Below are 19,170 nucleotides of genomic sequence, written 5' to 3' on the forward strand. Positions count from 1 at the left end.
TGAAAAGGAATTACTGACTTAGGTATCTACAAAATCACGAGTACTTGCTAGACTCATTCCATCACTTCATGTCCAGAATATACATGCCAGTTTTCATACCCAAATGCAGTCCTGCAGTGCTAAGAATTCCTTCTCCCCATCCTCTTGTCTAAAGGAAATGTGTCAAGAACCAGAAGTTTAAGGGGCTTTTTTAAATGACCAATTGGAAATTGCTTGTTTAAGCAAGCATTCTGAATTCCCAAAGTGATGCTGTATATGCTAAACAGCAACAACAAAAAAGGTGGGATGGGTGGGGGGAAGACTCACTGTTTCCTTTGTTTTAAGAGAGAGAGAAATACAAAGTTGACCTGGCTGGCTATCAGTTACCATGATTTTCTTCCCAATCACCAGAAGAAACATTACTACGTAAGTGATTATTCAAGAGGCATTCAATGCCCTAAGTAGTTTACAGACTAGACAGAAAACCATGGGAGAAGAAAATAATCACCACCTCTATTATTACCATCTCCATTTTACAGATGGGAATTGCAATCAGTTTTAGCATTCAATAAAACCCCTATGCACAAACCTAACTTGAATACATACAACTCTTTATTTTCAGCACAGGTCTCTACTACATGCTTAATTTCTAAGAAATTTTTTTCTTTTATTCTCAGCAGAAACAACCCATAGTTCTGAAGTTCTTTGCTGAAATGAAACTCAATTCCATTTGCATAGAAATTTTCAGTCTACAGGGAAAAAAAACTTAGAATCTCTATTCTTCCTAGAGAAATGTGTTTTATTTTAAGACCTCTTTTGAAAGAGCCCCAGACAGAACAAGACAACTGGGAGACCCAGTCTCAGTCTCCCCATCATTTTCTGTGGAGGTTCACTGTTGATGGCAGAGAAGCCAGCAGCATTAAGTCATTTGAGTGGTCTGACTCTACATTCCTACAAGATTCTTTTTTAACTGTATCTTTGAGATTTTATCTTCTGTGTTAATCTGGAACCTATTCAACAGTTTAGTTAAAAGTTTCTCAAGAAATGGCAGGATGACAATAACACAGCACAATTGCTCAGGTCTTGTTTCATTTAGAAACCAGGCTAAAATCTACATATAAATACCTCCTGCAGGACTGGACAATCCACTAAAATGGCTTGGGCTACAGCTGAACTGATGCCAAAAGCACTACACACCAAGGGCTGCAATAAGCCTGTTTTTAAGGAACAGCTGACATTACCTTTAGATTGGACAACTAAAGTCATATAGTGAGCAGAGTAATGGCGCTGCCAGAAGTCCCTCAGTCTCGTGTAGGTATCGATATTATTCATTTTAGGCTCATGTTTGAGTGTATCCGCATTACCTGTAAACATTAAATGGTGGTTAGTTATCTAGACACTGGTTACATCAACACCAGATATACAGAGAATTTCTTTTCCTCCCCTGGCACCGAGTCTACATGGTAAGCACGTTAAAAATATCCAATAGAAATCTGGAGTTAAAGGAATGTTAACTGAAATTTAAGATCTTCCAATTTCTAGTTCCTATTATAAGGATGGTTGATATTTCTATGACAAGGGGGGACAGAGTCCTCCTGCATTATGTGTTGCCAGCTATTCACTCACCAATGGAACTTGCAGAATGGGGTGGGGAAAAAGACAGGAAAATATGATGTTCAGTATATGTCACTACAGAACTTTATAAAAATTATCTACATTTCAAAGCTGGCTAACTCTATTACCCGTCACACTGCAACTCACACACTCACCAGCACCACAAGGGCGAGGGAGCTAGGACTCTGTTGTCCAGGAAGGGAAGGACAAATTTCCCTTCTGCTCCACTCACATGGCTGTGAATGTCTACTTCTGCAAGTTCAACAGTGAATTACTTACTTTGAAAAGCCTCTTAGACACAAATCCAGAAATACTTTATTTTTCCAGGAAATTTTAATAGCCAAAAACAAGCTTAAGCAAGACAGAGATGACTCAGAGTGCACCCTTTACATTAACAGAAATTTACATGATTATATGCCTAGGGTAACCCAGCTTTAACATCAGCAAAAAGCAGTACCAGAATGAAAAGTATCTTAAGAAGCAGACAGCTGCTTTTATTCCCAAACATTTTACTGTAAAATGAGTAGTTGCTTTAATACTCCTGAGCAAGGCTAGTGTTTGCGTGATAAGATAGCTCAGGTTAATGCATTTTCTGAGTGATTAAAAGTTTAAGAATTATCACCACTTTATAACATAAATTTGGAACTTACCCCAAAAAAATTTCTTCATGGGATGTCCAGGCCTGGCAAGACTCCCAAATAGCATCTCCTTTCTGTTTGCATCAGAGGGTCTTGCTAGCTGATACTCTGTTAATTTAAAGAATTTGCAGTGGCATGCATCAAAATTTCAGGTCATGTTCCCACAAAATAAAACAAAGCAACAACCCCAACCAAACTGAAAAGGAGACACACCACACAGATGCAGCGTGGAATGAAGTATGATGAAATAGTGAAATAGGATAAGAAATAGGACTTGCTAGCAGTAATGAATATAAGTCAAGAGAAGAGGAAAACATAGCTCATTGCTGAGAAGTAAAGAATGGGATAAGGAGGGGAAGCATGTAAAGTCCCAACCTGTCCTGTCCGAATGCTCTCAATCTGTTAAATTTAATGGGAACACAAGACCATCAACATTCTACAAGGTCAGGCCCTGCAGAAAGGGCCAGAGAACAATTACAAACCTGCTTCTCCCATATATCACACAGAATAACTTCTAGCCTAATAACGAAATAAGAAACTGAAAGCTGAGCAAGATAGTTTCCAAAAATGCAGTTTTACAATCAGTTTATACTAATCTAAATATGGGATTCTGCCAAAATCAAGAATTCACCCTCCTGAACTGTATTTTCCTGTTCCCGTTTGTTCTGGTAATAAGAAACATGCACAGCAGAGCTGTAAACTAATTATTTTGGCTGGGTTATTCTGCACCCAGTTCATCAAGCTGACATAATTTACAGGCAGTGCATTACTACAGTGTCAATACAAGGCAAGGAGTGGATCTGCATGATGAAGACAGTGCAAGTGAAGGCGTAAATTGGCTTAAACTGTTAAAGAACCACACCTTAACTCAAAGACAGGTCCTTGTTTATATTGACACTTATCTAAATTCAAAGATCAAATTGCCCATTTTTCCTTGCCAGAAGACAGATGAAGACAACGAATTGGAGTAAATATTTGAACCAGTTGGTATATCTGCAAATAACAGTTTTTCCCTAAAACAGTGAAGTTTTATAGGCAGTCTGGAGGTATTCGTTACATATTAGATAATCAAGTGAACACTCCACTCGCTTCTACGCCTGGTTAAATTTCCTTCTGTGAAGCGACTTTGTAGTTTTTAAGGCGTTAGAATAAGGAGACAAGTACAATCACCTCAACTTATTGTATTGACTCCACATAGGACTGGTGAGAGCACTGGGACTATGCTGGAGTTATAGATATGCTGTCCACTGAAAAGCATCTACATGCTCATGTAACTGCCCTACCAGTTACTGACAAACCACTTAAAATTATTGATTTCTAATTCAAGAAATGAGACGGTAAACTCTCACAGTGATGACACTACATTCAGTCTTCTTCCTCCTCTAACAGCCACTGATACCCATCAAACTTAAATTGAAGAGTTTAATCTCTCTGTCAAGTTAGGTGAACTTGACTGAAGTGCTCAGAAGGGTAGTCCAAAATGGAAACCAATTAACAGTGTTACAAAATAGGTTTTGTTTCTTTAGGAAGATGGGCTAAACACACAGGAAAAGATACCCTTACTTACCACTGTCTACAGCCTCCACTTCTCGGTCTATTGCATCCCTGATCATTAGCGGGTGAATAAAGAATTGTGCCCACCTATGAAACAGAAAAATTCATATACTTTTCTTCAGTGCCTATTAAGCTACGGAAAAAACCCAGCAATTAAACCCAACATCTACTATTTTAGTTTATAAAGTTGCTTGTCTTACTACAAATTATGTAATTCTTGACTATACTGTCTTATGGAAAGAAAAAAGCCAGTTTTGTGATACCATCAAAAAACAAAGGGCAGCGCTTCCCTGCTCCATAGAGTGGGAATGAATCAGTTGGATACAGTAGGATATGGCACTAATGGGTGCAGGATTATCTGCCTCTACATCCTAAGAATGATCATGCCAGATCAGACAAGTGAACCATCTAGTCTGGTACCTGGCTCTAACAACCACCAGTATCAGACGCTTCAGAGGAAATCCTCGGTTGTTCATTAGGAACAACGAGAACATAGGGAAAGTTTCTTCCTAGGTCCAGGCAACAAATTGTTGATTTATGTCCTGAAACATAAGTTTTTATATCCATTACAATTTTACTATCTACTATAAAAGTCAGTGTTGTCATCCAGATACATCTCTTCTCCTGTACCCATAAAGAGCAGAGCCATGGAAAGGGACAGATCTGCAATGAATGGAGACTCTGCAGAAGGCTGCCAGAGAATCTAATATTTCTATTTTATTTGTTGAGTTTTTTTAATGATGCACTGAACTGGCCGAAGCAAAAGGTTAGCAGTAATACATTGCTGATGTAGTTCTACAGCTACAGGACCCATTAAGCTAGAGACTACTTGTCCTGGTTTCAGCTGGGATAGAGTTAACTTTCTTCCTAGTAGCTGGTATAGTGTTATGTTTTGCATTGAGTATGAGAATAATGTTGATAACACAGTGTTGTCTTCAGTTGTTGCTAAGTAGTATTTAGCCTAAATCAAGGATTTTTCAGGTTCTCATGCCCAGCCAGCAAGAAGGCTGGAGAGGCACAAGAAGTTGGGAAGACACACAGCCAGGACAGTTGACCCAAACTGGCCAAAGGGATATTCCATACCATGTGATGCCATGCCCAGTATATAAACTGGGGGGAGTAGGGCTGGGAGGGATCGCCGCTCAGGAACTAACTGGGCGTCCATTGGCGGGTGGTGAGCAATTACACTGTGCATCACTTGTTTTGTATATTCCAACTCTTTTATTATTATTGTCATTTTATTATTGTTATTATTACCATTATGAATTTCTTCCTTTCTGTTCTACTAAACTGTTCTTATCTCAACCCACAAGTTTTACTTTTTTCCCCATTTGCTCCCCCATTCCACTGGGTGGTGGGGAGTGAGTGAGCAGCTGCGTGGTGCCTAGTTGCTGGCTGGGGTTAAACCACAGCACTATTAAAAGGTGATGTCTTTCAATTTCTTTAGATCCACAAGTGGTTGAATGAGCAGAAATCAGCAGCAGCACCCATCTACCTTCTTTGTATGTGATGCTGTTCTACAGAACTCCTAATTTCTGTGTTTCCCCTCCACTAAGTGAGCTGTTGTGACAGACCACAATTATATTTTTTGATTCTTTCACACTTCCAAACATCTAAAAAAGCTGGACCAATCTGCAACTGAAAGCTGAATTTAGCCCAGTAAAGTAAAATTTAGGCAATACTTGGTAAAATGTGCAAATGCTTGTTCTCGGCATCATCACAGGAATGTATTTTGATCAAAGTAAGTTTGCAGTGGAGTCTACTCTCCTCCTGAGATATTTTACAGCATCAAGAATACACAGCTACCATGCCCCCATGAATGAGTAATTTCCTCCACCCATGCCAACAGGTGGAGCTCTGTTGTCCCAACATATCCCACAGCACAGAACAGCAAGTGAAATACTTTGGCAAAAGATAGAGACTTCTCTGAATAACCTGGCTTGGGTTACATGTATCCTTTTGAGGCACACATTGTACCCTAACTTTTAAGGCTGCCCTTCCACCCACCATGATGGATTAGATTTGGAGACTAAAGAAAATTTAGAAAAAACACTAACTATCAGGACAGATATTTCAAAGGATGACTCACTGAGACTCTCAGAGCACTTCCCCTCTGAACAGTTGTCACGTTGCGTAAGATTTCTCCTGTCATGGAAGCCACTAGTTTAAGTGTGCTAAAACAATCAAAAAAGCTGTGTGCACTGAGACTTACACATGGATCCTATGTAATCACCCAGTGGCTACACTGGCACTATCTCAAAAAAACTGCAACAGAGCCACAGGTAAATAATATTTCCTTATGTTCAATATCCACTGTTGTAGTGCAGGTACCGATGGAAGTTCAGCAACAGCCTTAATCATCCCAAAATGAAGAACTGAACAGCTACACCCAAGCTCCTGAGGCACATACAAACATTCATTAACACCTAATCACCATTTATATGAAGTTACCTATCAAGCGCTTCTTTGAAGTACTTCCTCTGCACATCGAACTGGAAGACTGTCCGCTCACAGTCGGTTGAAGCATTGTCACTGCCCCCATGTTTCTTCAGAAACGCGTCAAACCCATTCTCATCTGGGTACTTCAAACTGCCCATAAAAACCACTGGAACAAAAATCAGCAAAATTACCAAGATGACATTAATTTTTTACTCCTAATTGCAGCTATAGCAAACCCTCTTCAGCACAGTGTAACCTACAACTGACCCACATCTCACACGCAGAGGTTAACTACTAAATAGCAACAGACTGTGTAATTTGCCCAATAACTAGTGTAATCTACCTTTAGCAGAAGGCCCAAATAGACTGAAAATAACAGTGCCTTTCTAGGCGTGCTTGGCCTCATTCGGTCAAGAGTAGTATTTTGAGATACATCTGGTCAGACACTTCATGTGGTTTCTGTGTCTGCATTACTAATTCATCATCCTTTACTAGAGAGATAAAGATCTGTAGCTCCATCCTAGTTTATAAAGCCACAGGTAACATGCTTCCCCCCACATTTAACAGATAACAAAGAATGTTAATATATGTTAACGCATAGCCTGCCAAAGGGTATAAGACACATTCTCCCATATTAAGCGTTCCTTACTAAGTCAGTATTTGTATAAAAGCACATATTTATTGAACTAATGAAAATAAATTCTGGGATAGCTGAAATAAGAAATGATACTAAAATACTACAGAAATTCAGAGCTACGTAGCACTCATTTTGCACTGAAGCTGGATAAGATGAAATAGGAGCAGATACATACTATGTTCCAGGAAGTGTGCTAATCCAGGCAGATCTTCAGGATCAGAGAAGCTGCCAACAGCAACGCAGAGGGCTGCTGCAGACTAGAGAAAATACAACAATCTCAGTAAAAGCTGCTTCAGGAAACACTTCAGGAAAATTACAGAAGTATAAGATAAATCAATTGGGACAGGCACAATAAAAAGAAGGTCTAATCTGAACGCCTAACCACAAGGTTTCAGACCACAAGAAAGCTCACTATGTATTTTTTCACCCTACAGCTTTAAGTACATACCTGCTTTTCTGTACAGCCTCTCTTTCTTGTCTCTTCCTTTTCAGCTAGCTCTTCTAATTCACTGTCATCAGGATCATTGAAATCCTCATTATCTCCATCATTGTCCTCACTCTCATCCCCCTCATCACAGTCCTCATCATCAAAACCTTCTCTACCATCTTCGATCTCAGCTCCAGAGTCATCATCTTCATCACTTTCCTCTTCAGATTCATCATCATCGTTGTCTTCTTCCTCTTCCTCCTCCTCCTCTGAAGATAAAGCAGCTGGGGAACCATCCAAGTAATTCAAATCCGAAATCAAAAGTGCACATAAGCCATTTTGCAGTCTGATATACCTGAAAGAATAATTATTTGCAATGAATATGCTCATTTCCCAAATCTGAATTTTCAGAATAGTGAAAATTTCTCTATTTCCTATAATAGTTCTGTGCTCTTCAACTGAGATTTCCTAATGAAAATCTAATGGTAGCTAAGAAGGTGAGCAGTTTTATAGTGGGAAAGTAAAAACACTCTTCTGCTATTCAACAGCTAAGAATAAGAAAGAAGCAATTTAAGGTAGTAGCAGAAGCTCTTCTCCCCATAAGGTCAGGGACACCGACTTGTGCTTTTATTTCTCTCTTTGTGAAATGTTTAAGCTACTAGCACCGACTCAGAGAAAACTTCATGTACTCAGAATCAGCAAACCCAAACTCCAACAGCGTGTTCACTTTTCAGGCTCTTGTAAACATATAATACATGACAGAACTAAGATCTTAGTCTTTGCCTCTAAATAGGCCCCAGAGACTCCATTTTATTTGATTTGATCAATGCTTTCTATTAAACGGGGTCCACAGATGTAGTAGGCATGTGTTAGGAGAGATGTCTTCTGCAGGCTTAATAAAATAAGTCACAGTAGGTTGGCTGGGTTACTATCAAGAAGCAATATACACAGAGTTCTGTGTGGGTGCGCATACGCACGTAGAATTTTTAATATATGTGTGTGCGTATATATACATAAAACCCCACGAGCTCTCTGTCCAGCACTGTTCTATAACTTTGCTGACAGAGGACTGCAAGCACCGATGCTCTGCACTACAAGATCTCTCAGCAGTATTTGTTTCCCATCAGATCTGGAATACGCAGCCACAATTTGTCAAATTAGCCAAAGCACCCCTCCTTGGAGCTTGCACTGGCTAGTATGCCAGCTGCAGAAAGGAAGAAATGCTGGATCTGGAAAATACTCAATCCAGCCTGAGAACTAGTGTGATAGACAGGTGGTATCTGATCCAGCAAAAAAAAACCCAACCAAACAACAAAAAAACAAACACTAGTATAAAACAAACCCATGGTCACATCCCACACTCCCAGAAAAATCTGAGTTACGGAGCATAGAATCATAGAATACTTTGGGTGGGAAGGGACCTTTAAAGGTCATCTAGTCCACCCCCCAAGTTTATACCAGATCAGAACTTTGCATTGTGGCCGCCATTGTAATTAGGTAGCAGAAATTTCAAAGCAGATTTCCAGCTCAAGCTACATGGTAAATACCCAAAAGGAAAATGAAAGGCAGGTTGTGTGTTTTCCAACCCCATGATTCCCAAAGTTTCTCACATGTTTCATTCATGGTTATCATTATGCAATTTCAATGTTTCCCAGCAATAAAAGCATGTGTTATTATCAATATTCCAATTAAAATACAAACTCAGTGTAAGTTTTGCTTTTTACTAGAGCTGCAGGCCACCTGCTATGGCTCTGCAAACCATAGACCAGCTTGGAAACAAATTACTCAGAGTACTTCTCTCCCAACTGAATTTTATGGGCACATATTTGGAGGAAAGGGATAAAAGGGGTATTGTGACAGGAGTTAACCAGTTCTGAGAAAAAGAAAAAAGCCACACTTCTTATACTACCAAGTGTATGAAAAAAGCTTAAGAACAAATGTTTAATACTTGTGTTAAGTTTATGAATTATGACCACTCATCCAACAGGAATTGATAGCACTTATGCCGGGCCAGGGTTTCATAATCATTAACACACCTGTTTTGCTTGCTGCAGGACTGCTGAGCAGTACAAATTTGTTCCAAGCAAAAGCACGAGTGCATTTTTACTCAAACTACAGCACATAGTGTATAACTTGTAGAGATGCTATGAGTAACTGCAGGAGGTACAGATAGTACTAGATCCACGCTAATGTCTGGCTACAAAGTTCATCATCCACACATGCTGAAATCCTGTCTGTTTACTGTTTGCATCATATACATATGTTGCATTATGCAGCTGCAACAATTCTGAGTGCACAACAGGGGTCCTAAAAAACAGATATAATGTACACTTGGGCGCTTCAGCCTCTGGGGAGCTCAGAGCAAGAGCCCCAGAGTGACAAGTCGACGTTGCTACAGCATGTCTTCCAGCACAACCATCATCATCTTCACCTCTGCGTACAACTGTCTTCAGGTTTTCACCGCCCATAAAGAAAACTGGCTTCCCAGTGATCAATAGTCACAGAAAGCAGAGAAGAGAATAGTGCTATTCTTCCAGAAAAATTATTTGCCATAAGCCTGTTTAGCCAGGTGTATCCAGTAGCTCTTGTTGATCATCTCCACACACCTCCATTAAACTAATGGAGCAGATGATACTAATTTTACATTACTCATCCTCAGGCTTATGGGTGTTACATACCAGGACAGAAAGGACCCAGCAGCAAGGCGACAATTGAACTAAGCCACTGTTGAAGGCTATCAGATTTCACTTCAGGAGAATCTAGAGCAGTTTAGTTTATACTGAGCAGAGGCACCAACTGACATAGGTGTTCTTTACTTTTTCCATGTTTCAGGCCAATGGAAAAGGACAAGTGTAATCAATACATAACTATCAATTCGTATGCAAAATACAGTATAAAAACTGCAATCACTTAATGTAGCAACAGAAGCAAGCATCGTCCAATTGCTTTTTTGAAGGACTGTACAGGCATTGATACAAATAAGGCTTAAATATAAAAGAAAATTCAAATTCTTAAAGATACTGTTTAAACATCCTGGACAAATTTAAACAGGATTGCTCTCACACCAAGTTTTTTCTTATATCAATGATAGTTGTTTAGCAGTTAAGTAAATATTAAAATACATATCAATGCATGGCAAACACTTAAAGAAATGTTTTTGTTTCCCAAATTACCCCAAACAAGCAATACAAGCCCAAGAAATTCCATATATGGATGAGTTTAAATAAAACATACAGATCAGTAAAGATAGCTACCGACTCATAGTTCTAATGAACAAAACCAACTTTGATTACGACGATAATTTTCGTCCCAACAAACTCACTTTTGAAAATACATTCTGCAATCTGTCAGAACTCTTTTGTTTTTATGATCACTGTATTTGAGAAGATAAAATATAACATTTTCCACTAAGTTAAGACTGATGTCACCATATGGATATACATTAAGTCCCCTGTGACTGGTCTGCAGTGTACATCATCACTGATGCATGAAAAAAGGAGAAAGTGTATATGCATCATCAAATCACCTGCCATTACATTTCCTTAGGAGGTTTGATATATAGTTAGCAGACGTAGGCATGCTTTACTTTCAGCCACACTGAAGTTCTTCCTAAGGGCAACGTTCGTGTCCTTCTGTGCAAGCCTCACTTCCCACAAACGGAAATCAGTCTGAAAAGATGTGACACACTGCTTCCAACTGAAAAAAAATCTGTTGAGCACAGACAGTAGGATTTCTGGAAGATGTTGGCGTTAGTTTATTCTATGCTATAAACAAACACGCTCTCCAATTCTCCACATGCAGAGGAGGTTCCTGAGCCTCTAAATAGATAGCCAGTGACAGTTTTCAATGGACTTCCCAAGCTTCATCGCTATGCTGCTTCAGGTAGTAAAGGCAGAAGTTTCCTAAGCTGACACTCTCTGTAGCCATGAACTCTGCAGGAAGACAAGCCTCCTGCAAAGTATCATGAGTAAGAATGCCAGCAGGAGAGGCAGGCAGAAATCCAGAGGAAGCAGCGAGGAAGTAGGGCAAGAAGGGAGGGAGCAAGTTTCTCCCTAAGCCAATGGGCACAGTCCTCTTCACGCAGCCAGCAGGGAATTTCACTGTCAACCAATGTCACTGCAAATCCAAAATTCAGTTCCAGGCTCAGGCAGATTCTCCACTGGCTGCACAGATTAGACAGCACGAAAAGTAAAGATAAAAAAAAAGCATCTCTAACAAGGGCTGAATAATCTTCTGCCTAACAGAAAGAAGTTACAATAAGTGTTCCTTCAAGAATGACTGCCTCACAGCATCCAAAGTGCTCAACCTCTGCTGACTGTTCTCAGCTGAGTCTCTCACTGTGAGAAGGCCACAGATGCTGTGGGCTGTGCTCAGGGAAGGTGATCTGTTTCTGCACTTTCAGGGGTATTACTCCAAAATATACAAATGAAACACAGGCAAAATATCAACACAGAAGTCATTTTTTATCTCAACTCACTGACACGCTTGTGTTGAAACCTGGAAGCTCATCTAAAACAAAAAGAGTAAGAGGCTTTTTAAAGTTGGTATCTAGTCTGTAATACCTCAGCTGCATTCCACAGTTCAGCTTAACGCTTTCAGAACGGAGCTGCCCGGACAAGGGCTGCAAATTCCAGCCCTGGAAGCTGCTAACAATTCCACATGACTGTGCCTCAAAAAGGTAGCGCCACAGCGGAGTCTTTGAGCAAGTACTGATAATTTTTTTTTTTTTTCCCTGTGCAAGCCCCCAGCCTATTACCGTATACAAACCAGGCAGCCCACCTTCAGAACAAATACACCCGTGAACCCCCAGTCTCCATTTATCACGGAGAGGCCCCGAACTCTCCTGCTCCCCGACCTCGAGCACCTGAGCTCACACCCGGTGTGCTCGGGACAGGGTGCAGGCCGGCACCCGCCGACCCCCCGCCGGCCGGGGGCTGGTTTTCCGCGGGCAGGCGAGGAGGGGAGGCCCCAGCCTACCCCAGAGGCCAGCCGGGGGCTGCCTCAACACCCCCCACCCCCCCAAACCTTCCCGGGCCAACGGCCTCCGGGGGGTGCGGGGGGAGAGGCTCGACGCCGCCGGCCCTCACCGGTACTGCTTGGGGTCGCTGGGGGACTTGACGATGTCGGAGTCGCCGAGGTTAGCGCCGGGACCGATATCCCCGCGGTCTTCCTCTTCCCCGTGAGGCGAGCGGCCTCTGGCGTCGCGGCCGCCTTCCCCGGCCTGCTGCCCCACCGTCAGCTCCGGGCAGCTGTAGCTAGACGTCGCCTTGTTCCTGCCGGGCATGGCGGCGGTCGCACCGCACCACAGCGGCTGGGCAACGGCACGCACCGGCCGGCCGCGCCCCGCCAGGCCGCGGGCCCCCCCCGCCGCCGCCGCCCGCACCGCTCGGCTCCTCCGTGCGAAGGCGGCCGCGAGAATGCGCATGCGCCGCCGCCGCCGCCGGCCGCCCCCGCCCCGCCGCGAACGCGGCCGGCTTCCGCCGCACGAGGAAGTAGCGGTGACGGTTGCGACGGCTCCGGACCGCAACCAGTCAGCGCCCGCCGCGGTGCCAGCTGGAGAGAACGGACCAATCCCAGGCCCTCACTTGGTCGGGGGAAGGCTCTGATTGGCGGAGAGAATGCTGGTGGGGTAGGGGGGTGGGGGAAACCATAGACGGGGAGAGAGGCGGAGGGAAATGGAGCCCCTTTCAGAAATAGGACCGAGACGACAGAGAAATCCAAAAGCGAAGGGAGAGGGAGGGAACAGAGCCGGATCCCGGGAACTCCTCTCTGTGCCGTCGCGTTCCGGCACTTATGCCCGCTTGTCGTGTTACCTGCCCCCCCCCCGCTCTCGCGTTGGAATCGTCCAACCGCCGGTGGTTGGCGGCCAGCCTTCTCCTCTCATGTCCTTCAACTATTGGTCCAAGTAGCTGTCGCTCACTCCTGACAGGACCAATCAGCTCGCTCAAGCTGCCCTAGGCAGGGTGTCACGCGCAGTCCCCTCAGCGCAGAGAGGCGGGAAAAGGCGGCCGGGTTCGGGGTCCGTCGGCACGGCCAGCGCCCCGGCGGGCACCGCCGGCAGCCAGGAGTACCTCCGAGACCGGCGGTTGGGTCGAGCCGAACGCGCTGAACGCGACCCCGAAACTTGGCACGAAGAAACGGGGTCGTAGTCATCGACCTCCCTCAGCAGTCATTGGAAAAGTCAAACGCTAACCACATTAGGCCAATTTAAAGAACTGTGACTGTTCTTAGCGTTCAAAACGCCAGACCGCGCTGTTGATGTGATAGCAAAACTAGCTTTCAGCTGGTATTTTTCAACACTTAAGTGAGCTAGGCTTAAGTTCACAATTTTATTTCAGCCAGCAGTACCACTAGTGTTAAGAGAGATCCAGTACGTGCTGACTGTTGACTCCTGGTTTGTTTTTTAATTTTTTTCTTACCCTAATGGTATCCTTAATAAAAAGTGTGTAACCATGACTGTTTAACAGAAGAGACTGTGTATTCTTGATATGGCCTAGTTCAGTAGGTCTCAGCATTTTCCAGTTTGTGAACATACTTTTTCCCTGCTATGAAACTGCAGTGCTGATGTAGCAATTTCAAGTCTTGACAACAGAAACGCTGCTTTTCCTCTTGTCTTAAGTCTCTTTGAAGCTGGCGTTTCCAAACAGCATATGTTGCCAAGATCCCTTTTCTTGTAACGCTCTGAGAGTTGTTAGGAAGCTTGCCATTCCATTTATCGCATCCCTTTTGCATTGTTCCACACTTGTTCAGTTTTCTGCTATTCCTGTAAGACCAGCGCTGTTAGTTACTTTGTGCGTCTGTAAGTATGTTGACTGCAAAAGAGATGATGAAAGCGAAGTTAGGGGGTCAGAGGCTAATACAAATGAGGGGGGCTGTCTGTGGTACAGGGACGATAATTTAGACTGGATGTTGTGGTGGTGCATTTCTTTCCCCATATCTGGGATGATTTACGAACTCGGGAAGGCTCGCTAGGCCTTAGCGTAAGTGTAATGAGTCGGGCAGTTAAGTGACCCTTGACTGTGCCAGGAACTCTTACACAGCTAAGACAGGGAGATACATTGCGTGTCTCAAGGACTCCTGCTGCCCGGCAAAGGTGGGGGGACGGGAGTAGAGATAGCCAGTTCTCCCCTGACAGTCTTGGAGCATCCTGTATCTCTGTTTTGAATTAGTCTCGTTATTTTCCAGCACAGCTGGGATTCTAGTGATTTGTTGATGACAAAAGTCAATCATCTCCTGAACCTATCAACAGCGGTACTGAGTGAGGCCCTTTGAGCTGTCCTGGACTGCAGCGGGCTGTGACCAGCATCTCCCTGATCAGGATGCTTTTCAGAGCTTGCAGACTTTCCTGTTTCTGAAAATCGGAGGTCTGTCACTGAAAGCTGACACAACCTGGGCTGAGTCTCATCACTCCTCGAGGCTCAATCCTGCACTTGTTGAGACAAATGCCGAAGCATTTGACGTGAATATTTTCACTTACCTCGAGGGGAATTTTTAAACAGGTATACGTCTTTCTCTCTCTCATTTACTCTCTTCTATTATCTTATATGTATTTCTCTTAGTGTCTTTATGCACGTGCGTGTACTAACCTGAATAGTCTCTAGTAAGTTATAGCAAGTATATTATAAGATATTAAGTAAGTTATAGCAAGCATATTGTAAGTTACTAAGTATGTTACAGCCAGTATAAGTTAATACTTTCAAATTTATACTTAAATTACTGTCAAGATTTTTATTCAATCGTGAATGAATTTTAGGCTGCTATTATAATCCCTTTAGATATAAACTGTTGACCAAGTCTGGGACTATGAGTCGATCCAGCCACACCTAGACTCCGACAGGAGTTTAGAAAGCAAGGGGGCCTCCTCTGAGCCTCGTGACTCAACAGGAGGAATTTCCTTACCCTCTCCCACATTCCATTTTACCCTATTACATTTTCAGTCCCTATATACATAAGTTTAGTTTGATTCCAATTTAATTTTCCTGTGTGCATTTCATCCATGTACTAAGTAATAGAATGACCCTTGCCATCGAATTCTGTGAAGTCCCACTTTTATACAAATTTCTATTAAATCATTTTTCTATTGCTAATACAATTGGAGGTGATTCTTTAAGCGATCTGAACCCCTCTCTCATTTTTAATTCCCCCCCATGACAGATGTCTGGGAAGATAACTTTGACTGGATGTCCACCTGATGTTTTAGTGCTTTATTTCTCCACCAGATGGAAGCCAAGACCCATGTCTAAGCCAGAGCCTCCTGTATGGCTTTTACTGGAGAACTGCGCAGGCAGTGCTATATTGTAGTGAAGAGCAGTCACCTCATTCCCTTCACATTCTAGTACCCCTTTTTTTATCTTGTAACCCTGCTGTTTTATCAACACTACTATCCTAGGCCACTGCCAGTCAAACAAACAGGGGGCTCTATACAAGACTGCATCAAGAACTTTTGGGTTTGTCTTTGGTGCAAGCCTGTTGTTTCCCTTGCCCTGACAAATTACTGTCTCACATTCTGCCATTACCTCTTGCAAGTTAATACAAGTAACAGTTACTGTTGACTCACCGGTGATGCTGAAATCAGCTGCATGGCACTTAAGGCAGAAGGCTTTCTCTGTATTCATTCACAGCTTTCAATGCAAATGTAAGATGGTGAGATACATAAAATATATATTAATGGAGAGATATGTCAGTTGCCTGTGATTATTTGATTCCTTATTTGAAATAAGCTCCACAGGATTTCTGCACCAAATACTAGGTTTCTCCTCATATCCAATATAGGGCAGGGTAGAATTCATAACTGTCTTTTCCAGTGCTTCGGACCATACTGCCATGTAGCTACTTGCTGGCTTGTGCTGTAAAAAATAATTCTGCCCATCCTAGCTTGAAGGGCCTGATATGTACTTGTATTCTTTAAAAACAAACAAACAAACAAACAAAAAATCTGACTTGACTGGAACACAATGAAACACAATTATATATTGGGTAGAAAAGGGAAAGGTCTTTTTTGCTTGGAAAAAAAAAATAAGTAAAACAAAAGAATTGAAATTCCATTTCTCCTGAATCCATTTTATTTTACCATTGAGTTGCTGAGCTGAAAAATCATTATTTGCACTGAGGTACTCCATTATACCTGCACAGCTCAAAATTATCGCTCCCTGCTGTGAAAGTTTTTATTTATTTTTGCTAGTTACACAAGTTGCCCTAAAACCTGCTTCTACTACAATTAGAACACTGCACTGCACATTTATTGGCCAAATAATCCCTTTCTTTGAAATGTTTTAAATGTGCATAGTGATTCCTGATCGCTGGGCTCAAGGATCATCACTCTGTCAAAAAAGATCAATGTAGTTTGATGTATTTTAAAAGCATTAAAAAGATACCTTCTTTATAGTAGGCACACAATTGCCTACTATGCTAGTAACGCAGCTCACACAAGCTCTCGGGCCACACCCAGTGACTACATTTCTCTTTATTTTGCAGTTTCAGGGGTTTAGATACAATAACCATATTCCTAGCACTGCACAAATTGCACTTTCAGTACTAGATCGCACACACCCAATATACGTCACAGTAGAGATTTCTGAAAGCAACATACAAACAAATGAAGGGATCAAGCCTTTAGCACAATGAGCTCAAACTACGTCAATGTAGTTGCATTTTTATCCAGAATATTGTGCTTTTTTCTTAGAACTATTACACTTTGAGATGTAACAGAATGAAATTACAAAGGCATTCCCTAGTGTCATGATCGAGCAAATTATATGACAGTGGACAGATACTCGACTCCAGTTTCTGACATCAGAACGTCTCCTCAGTCAGAGGAGTTCATGGGCCTAAGGTAAAGCCATAAAACTTTTCAGAATTTTCACCTTAAGACAGCAAACTCTCCATATCCACCTAATTTACATTTACAGACACAATTTGCAATCACTGTTTGGTGCTGGGGTGCGCAAACAAGTGTGTGATCATAAAGGCATAGAGAGTACGTAATTTCACAGTTCCTCCATATATTTCAGAGAAACACAGGCTCTGCGTGTGGCTAATGCACACAGAGTTCTACACAGATGTAGAAGTTTTGTAACTTTAGAGGTGTTGAAAGTATAACTATTTTAGATGTCAAGTATTAAAAACTGTTCCTCCCTTCAAAGAATGATGCAACAGAACGTCCATAGAATAACTAACAGGACGTTTTTGCCATTTTTCATTTGCAGTTATGTTTTATTAATCAGTTTTCCTTTTCTTAAATTGTAATTTGTGGTTGAATCTGAAACCAGAAAAACTATCCCCACACATGCACCCAACTAGCACAAAATTAAAAAATAAATCAACAACAAAATGCAGAAAGAAAATCTAAAAACATTGGCACTAATATTTGTCGACACTCACATTTTGGCTCCTGATATTTTTATCTTTCTGAGACAGTGCTGTTCCAAGTCTTACATGTCAGATTTTGCCTCCAACTAAGCATGCAGCAGCCAATTCTGCCTTTCCTTCGTCCTGCAACAAAGCCACCATCAAGCAGTTGATCAGAGTAGATCCAAATCTGGAGAGGTAAAACTACAGGATACAGGGGAAAAGCTGCAGGACAGTCGGTTCTTGGGCTTCTAGAAACAAACAATTAGGGACAGCAAGACGCCGAACGCAGCATCGCGCCCAGCACTCTGCAAGCCATTCCTGGTGACTGTGGGGAAGGTTGCAGGCAAGGGCAGCCCCTGGAAGGGCTCTTGCTCCCTCACCCCGAACCAGGCAAGAGCACAGGGACATGCAGGTATGGCTGCGAGGCCTTCTCCTCCTCCTCTTTCCCTGCCTGGCAGCTTTGATTCCTCCATGCGCTCTTCCTCTATTTAGAGGCTTGACACAAAATCCACCTCCCCCTTCCTCTCTGCTCTCTGGAGGGCCTCAAACTGTCAGATGGAAATGCACTGCTTTCTGCTCCACCGTACAGAAAAACTGAGGTCCCTGTCTAGAGGACAGCAATAATGACTCTCAAAATATCTGGGGATTGATTTTTTTTTTTTTTTTTAATTCTTACTTTATAAGAGATTTTTTTCCCCCATTTTCTTTTAGACCTGGTCCCTTCCAATTGGTTTTTATGTTTCCTGCTGTTCTTGACAAAAAACCTCTTTCTGCAGTAGAGGAATTTATAATGAAAAATGCAACATTCTCTGTGGAAATAACATTTGCAACACTATACAATTCTTTTTCTTCAGTGTAACTCACATTAACACTAGGTGCACTTACAATAATTATTCAGATTTTTGTGTTTTAAAGTATTGGATGAGGAAATACATACATAATATTAACACTCCAGCACATTAAACAAACATACCAGTTTCCTACAACAGAGACTTCTGCCTTTGGACTACATGATAATGCACCACTTACAAATGAAAAGATAAAATTTAGTCAGGAAAGAAGGACATTTCTCAGCAAGAAAGGTCACTAGCACGAGCAATTCTGCTGCGAAGGGGGTGGGTTGTCTGTGAGTCGCATGCTCCTTCCAGAAGTGCCCCTGGAAGGGTCTGATTCTATACTCTCTGACATCTTTTCACAGATTATATCCACCAGACGCTCAAACACCTGCCTTACGTTGATGTTTTCTTTGGCACTGGCTTCAAAATAGTCAAAACCTGTGAGAAAAAGTGGAAAAAAAAATCAATAGTGACTGATGATAATGGAGATTATTTTTAAAATACTAACCATTTTTTTCAGAATTCACCTTAAGAAAACAAGACATTAGACAATTCTTAAGCTCAGTTGATTCCCACAATCTCAGAATACTGAGCAGAAATACTTCTAAAATTTATCAAGCATTAGTAAGAGTCAAAGGCATTAAGTGGGTCCCTACCACAGCCCTGGTAAACACATCTGCAGATGATACAGATCTG

The 19,170-nt window shown here is 42.1% G+C and overlaps 2 protein-coding genes across 4 annotated transcripts in view; both read right to left on the reverse strand.

Annotated features, from left to right (window-relative positions):
• The window catches only part of NRDC (nardilysin convertase), a 31,595-nt gene extending 18,858 nt beyond the window's left edge, over window positions 1–12,737 (reverse strand). The window contains exons 1-7 of the mRNA XM_075037085.1: window positions 12,376–12,737; window positions 7,310–7,643; window positions 7,037–7,118; window positions 6,237–6,390; window positions 3,799–3,872; window positions 2,244–2,339; window positions 1,221–1,343 (exon numbers count right to left, since the gene is read on the reverse strand). Of these exons, the coding sequence (XP_074893186.1) occupies window positions 1,221–1,343; window positions 2,244–2,339; window positions 3,799–3,872; window positions 6,237–6,390; window positions 7,037–7,118; window positions 7,310–7,643; window positions 12,376–12,713 (1,201 nt within the window). The 5' untranslated portion in view covers window positions 12,714–12,737. The remainder of the gene's footprint in view (window positions 1–1,220; window positions 1,344–2,243; window positions 2,340–3,798; window positions 3,873–6,236; window positions 6,391–7,036; window positions 7,119–7,309; window positions 7,644–12,375) is intronic.
• A 3,998-nt stretch (window positions 12,738–16,735) lies between these two features.
• Window positions 16,736–19,170, reverse strand: part of RAB3B (RAB3B, member RAS oncogene family) — a 59,974-nt gene continuing 57,539 nt past the window's right edge. For all 3 annotated transcript variants that reach the window (XM_075037095.1, XM_075037093.1, XM_075037094.1), the window contains one exon: window positions 16,736–18,912. In XM_075037095.1, coding sequence (XP_074893196.1) covers window positions 18,725–18,912 — 188 coding nt within the window. In that variant the 3' untranslated portion in view covers window positions 16,736–18,724. The remainder of the gene's footprint in view (window positions 18,913–19,170) is intronic.

Source organism: Buteo buteo, chromosome 10, assembly GCF_964188355.1.
Source record: "Buteo buteo chromosome 10, bButBut1.hap1.1, whole genome shotgun sequence".
NCBI lineage: Eukaryota > Metazoa > Chordata > Aves > Accipitriformes > Accipitridae > Buteo > Buteo buteo.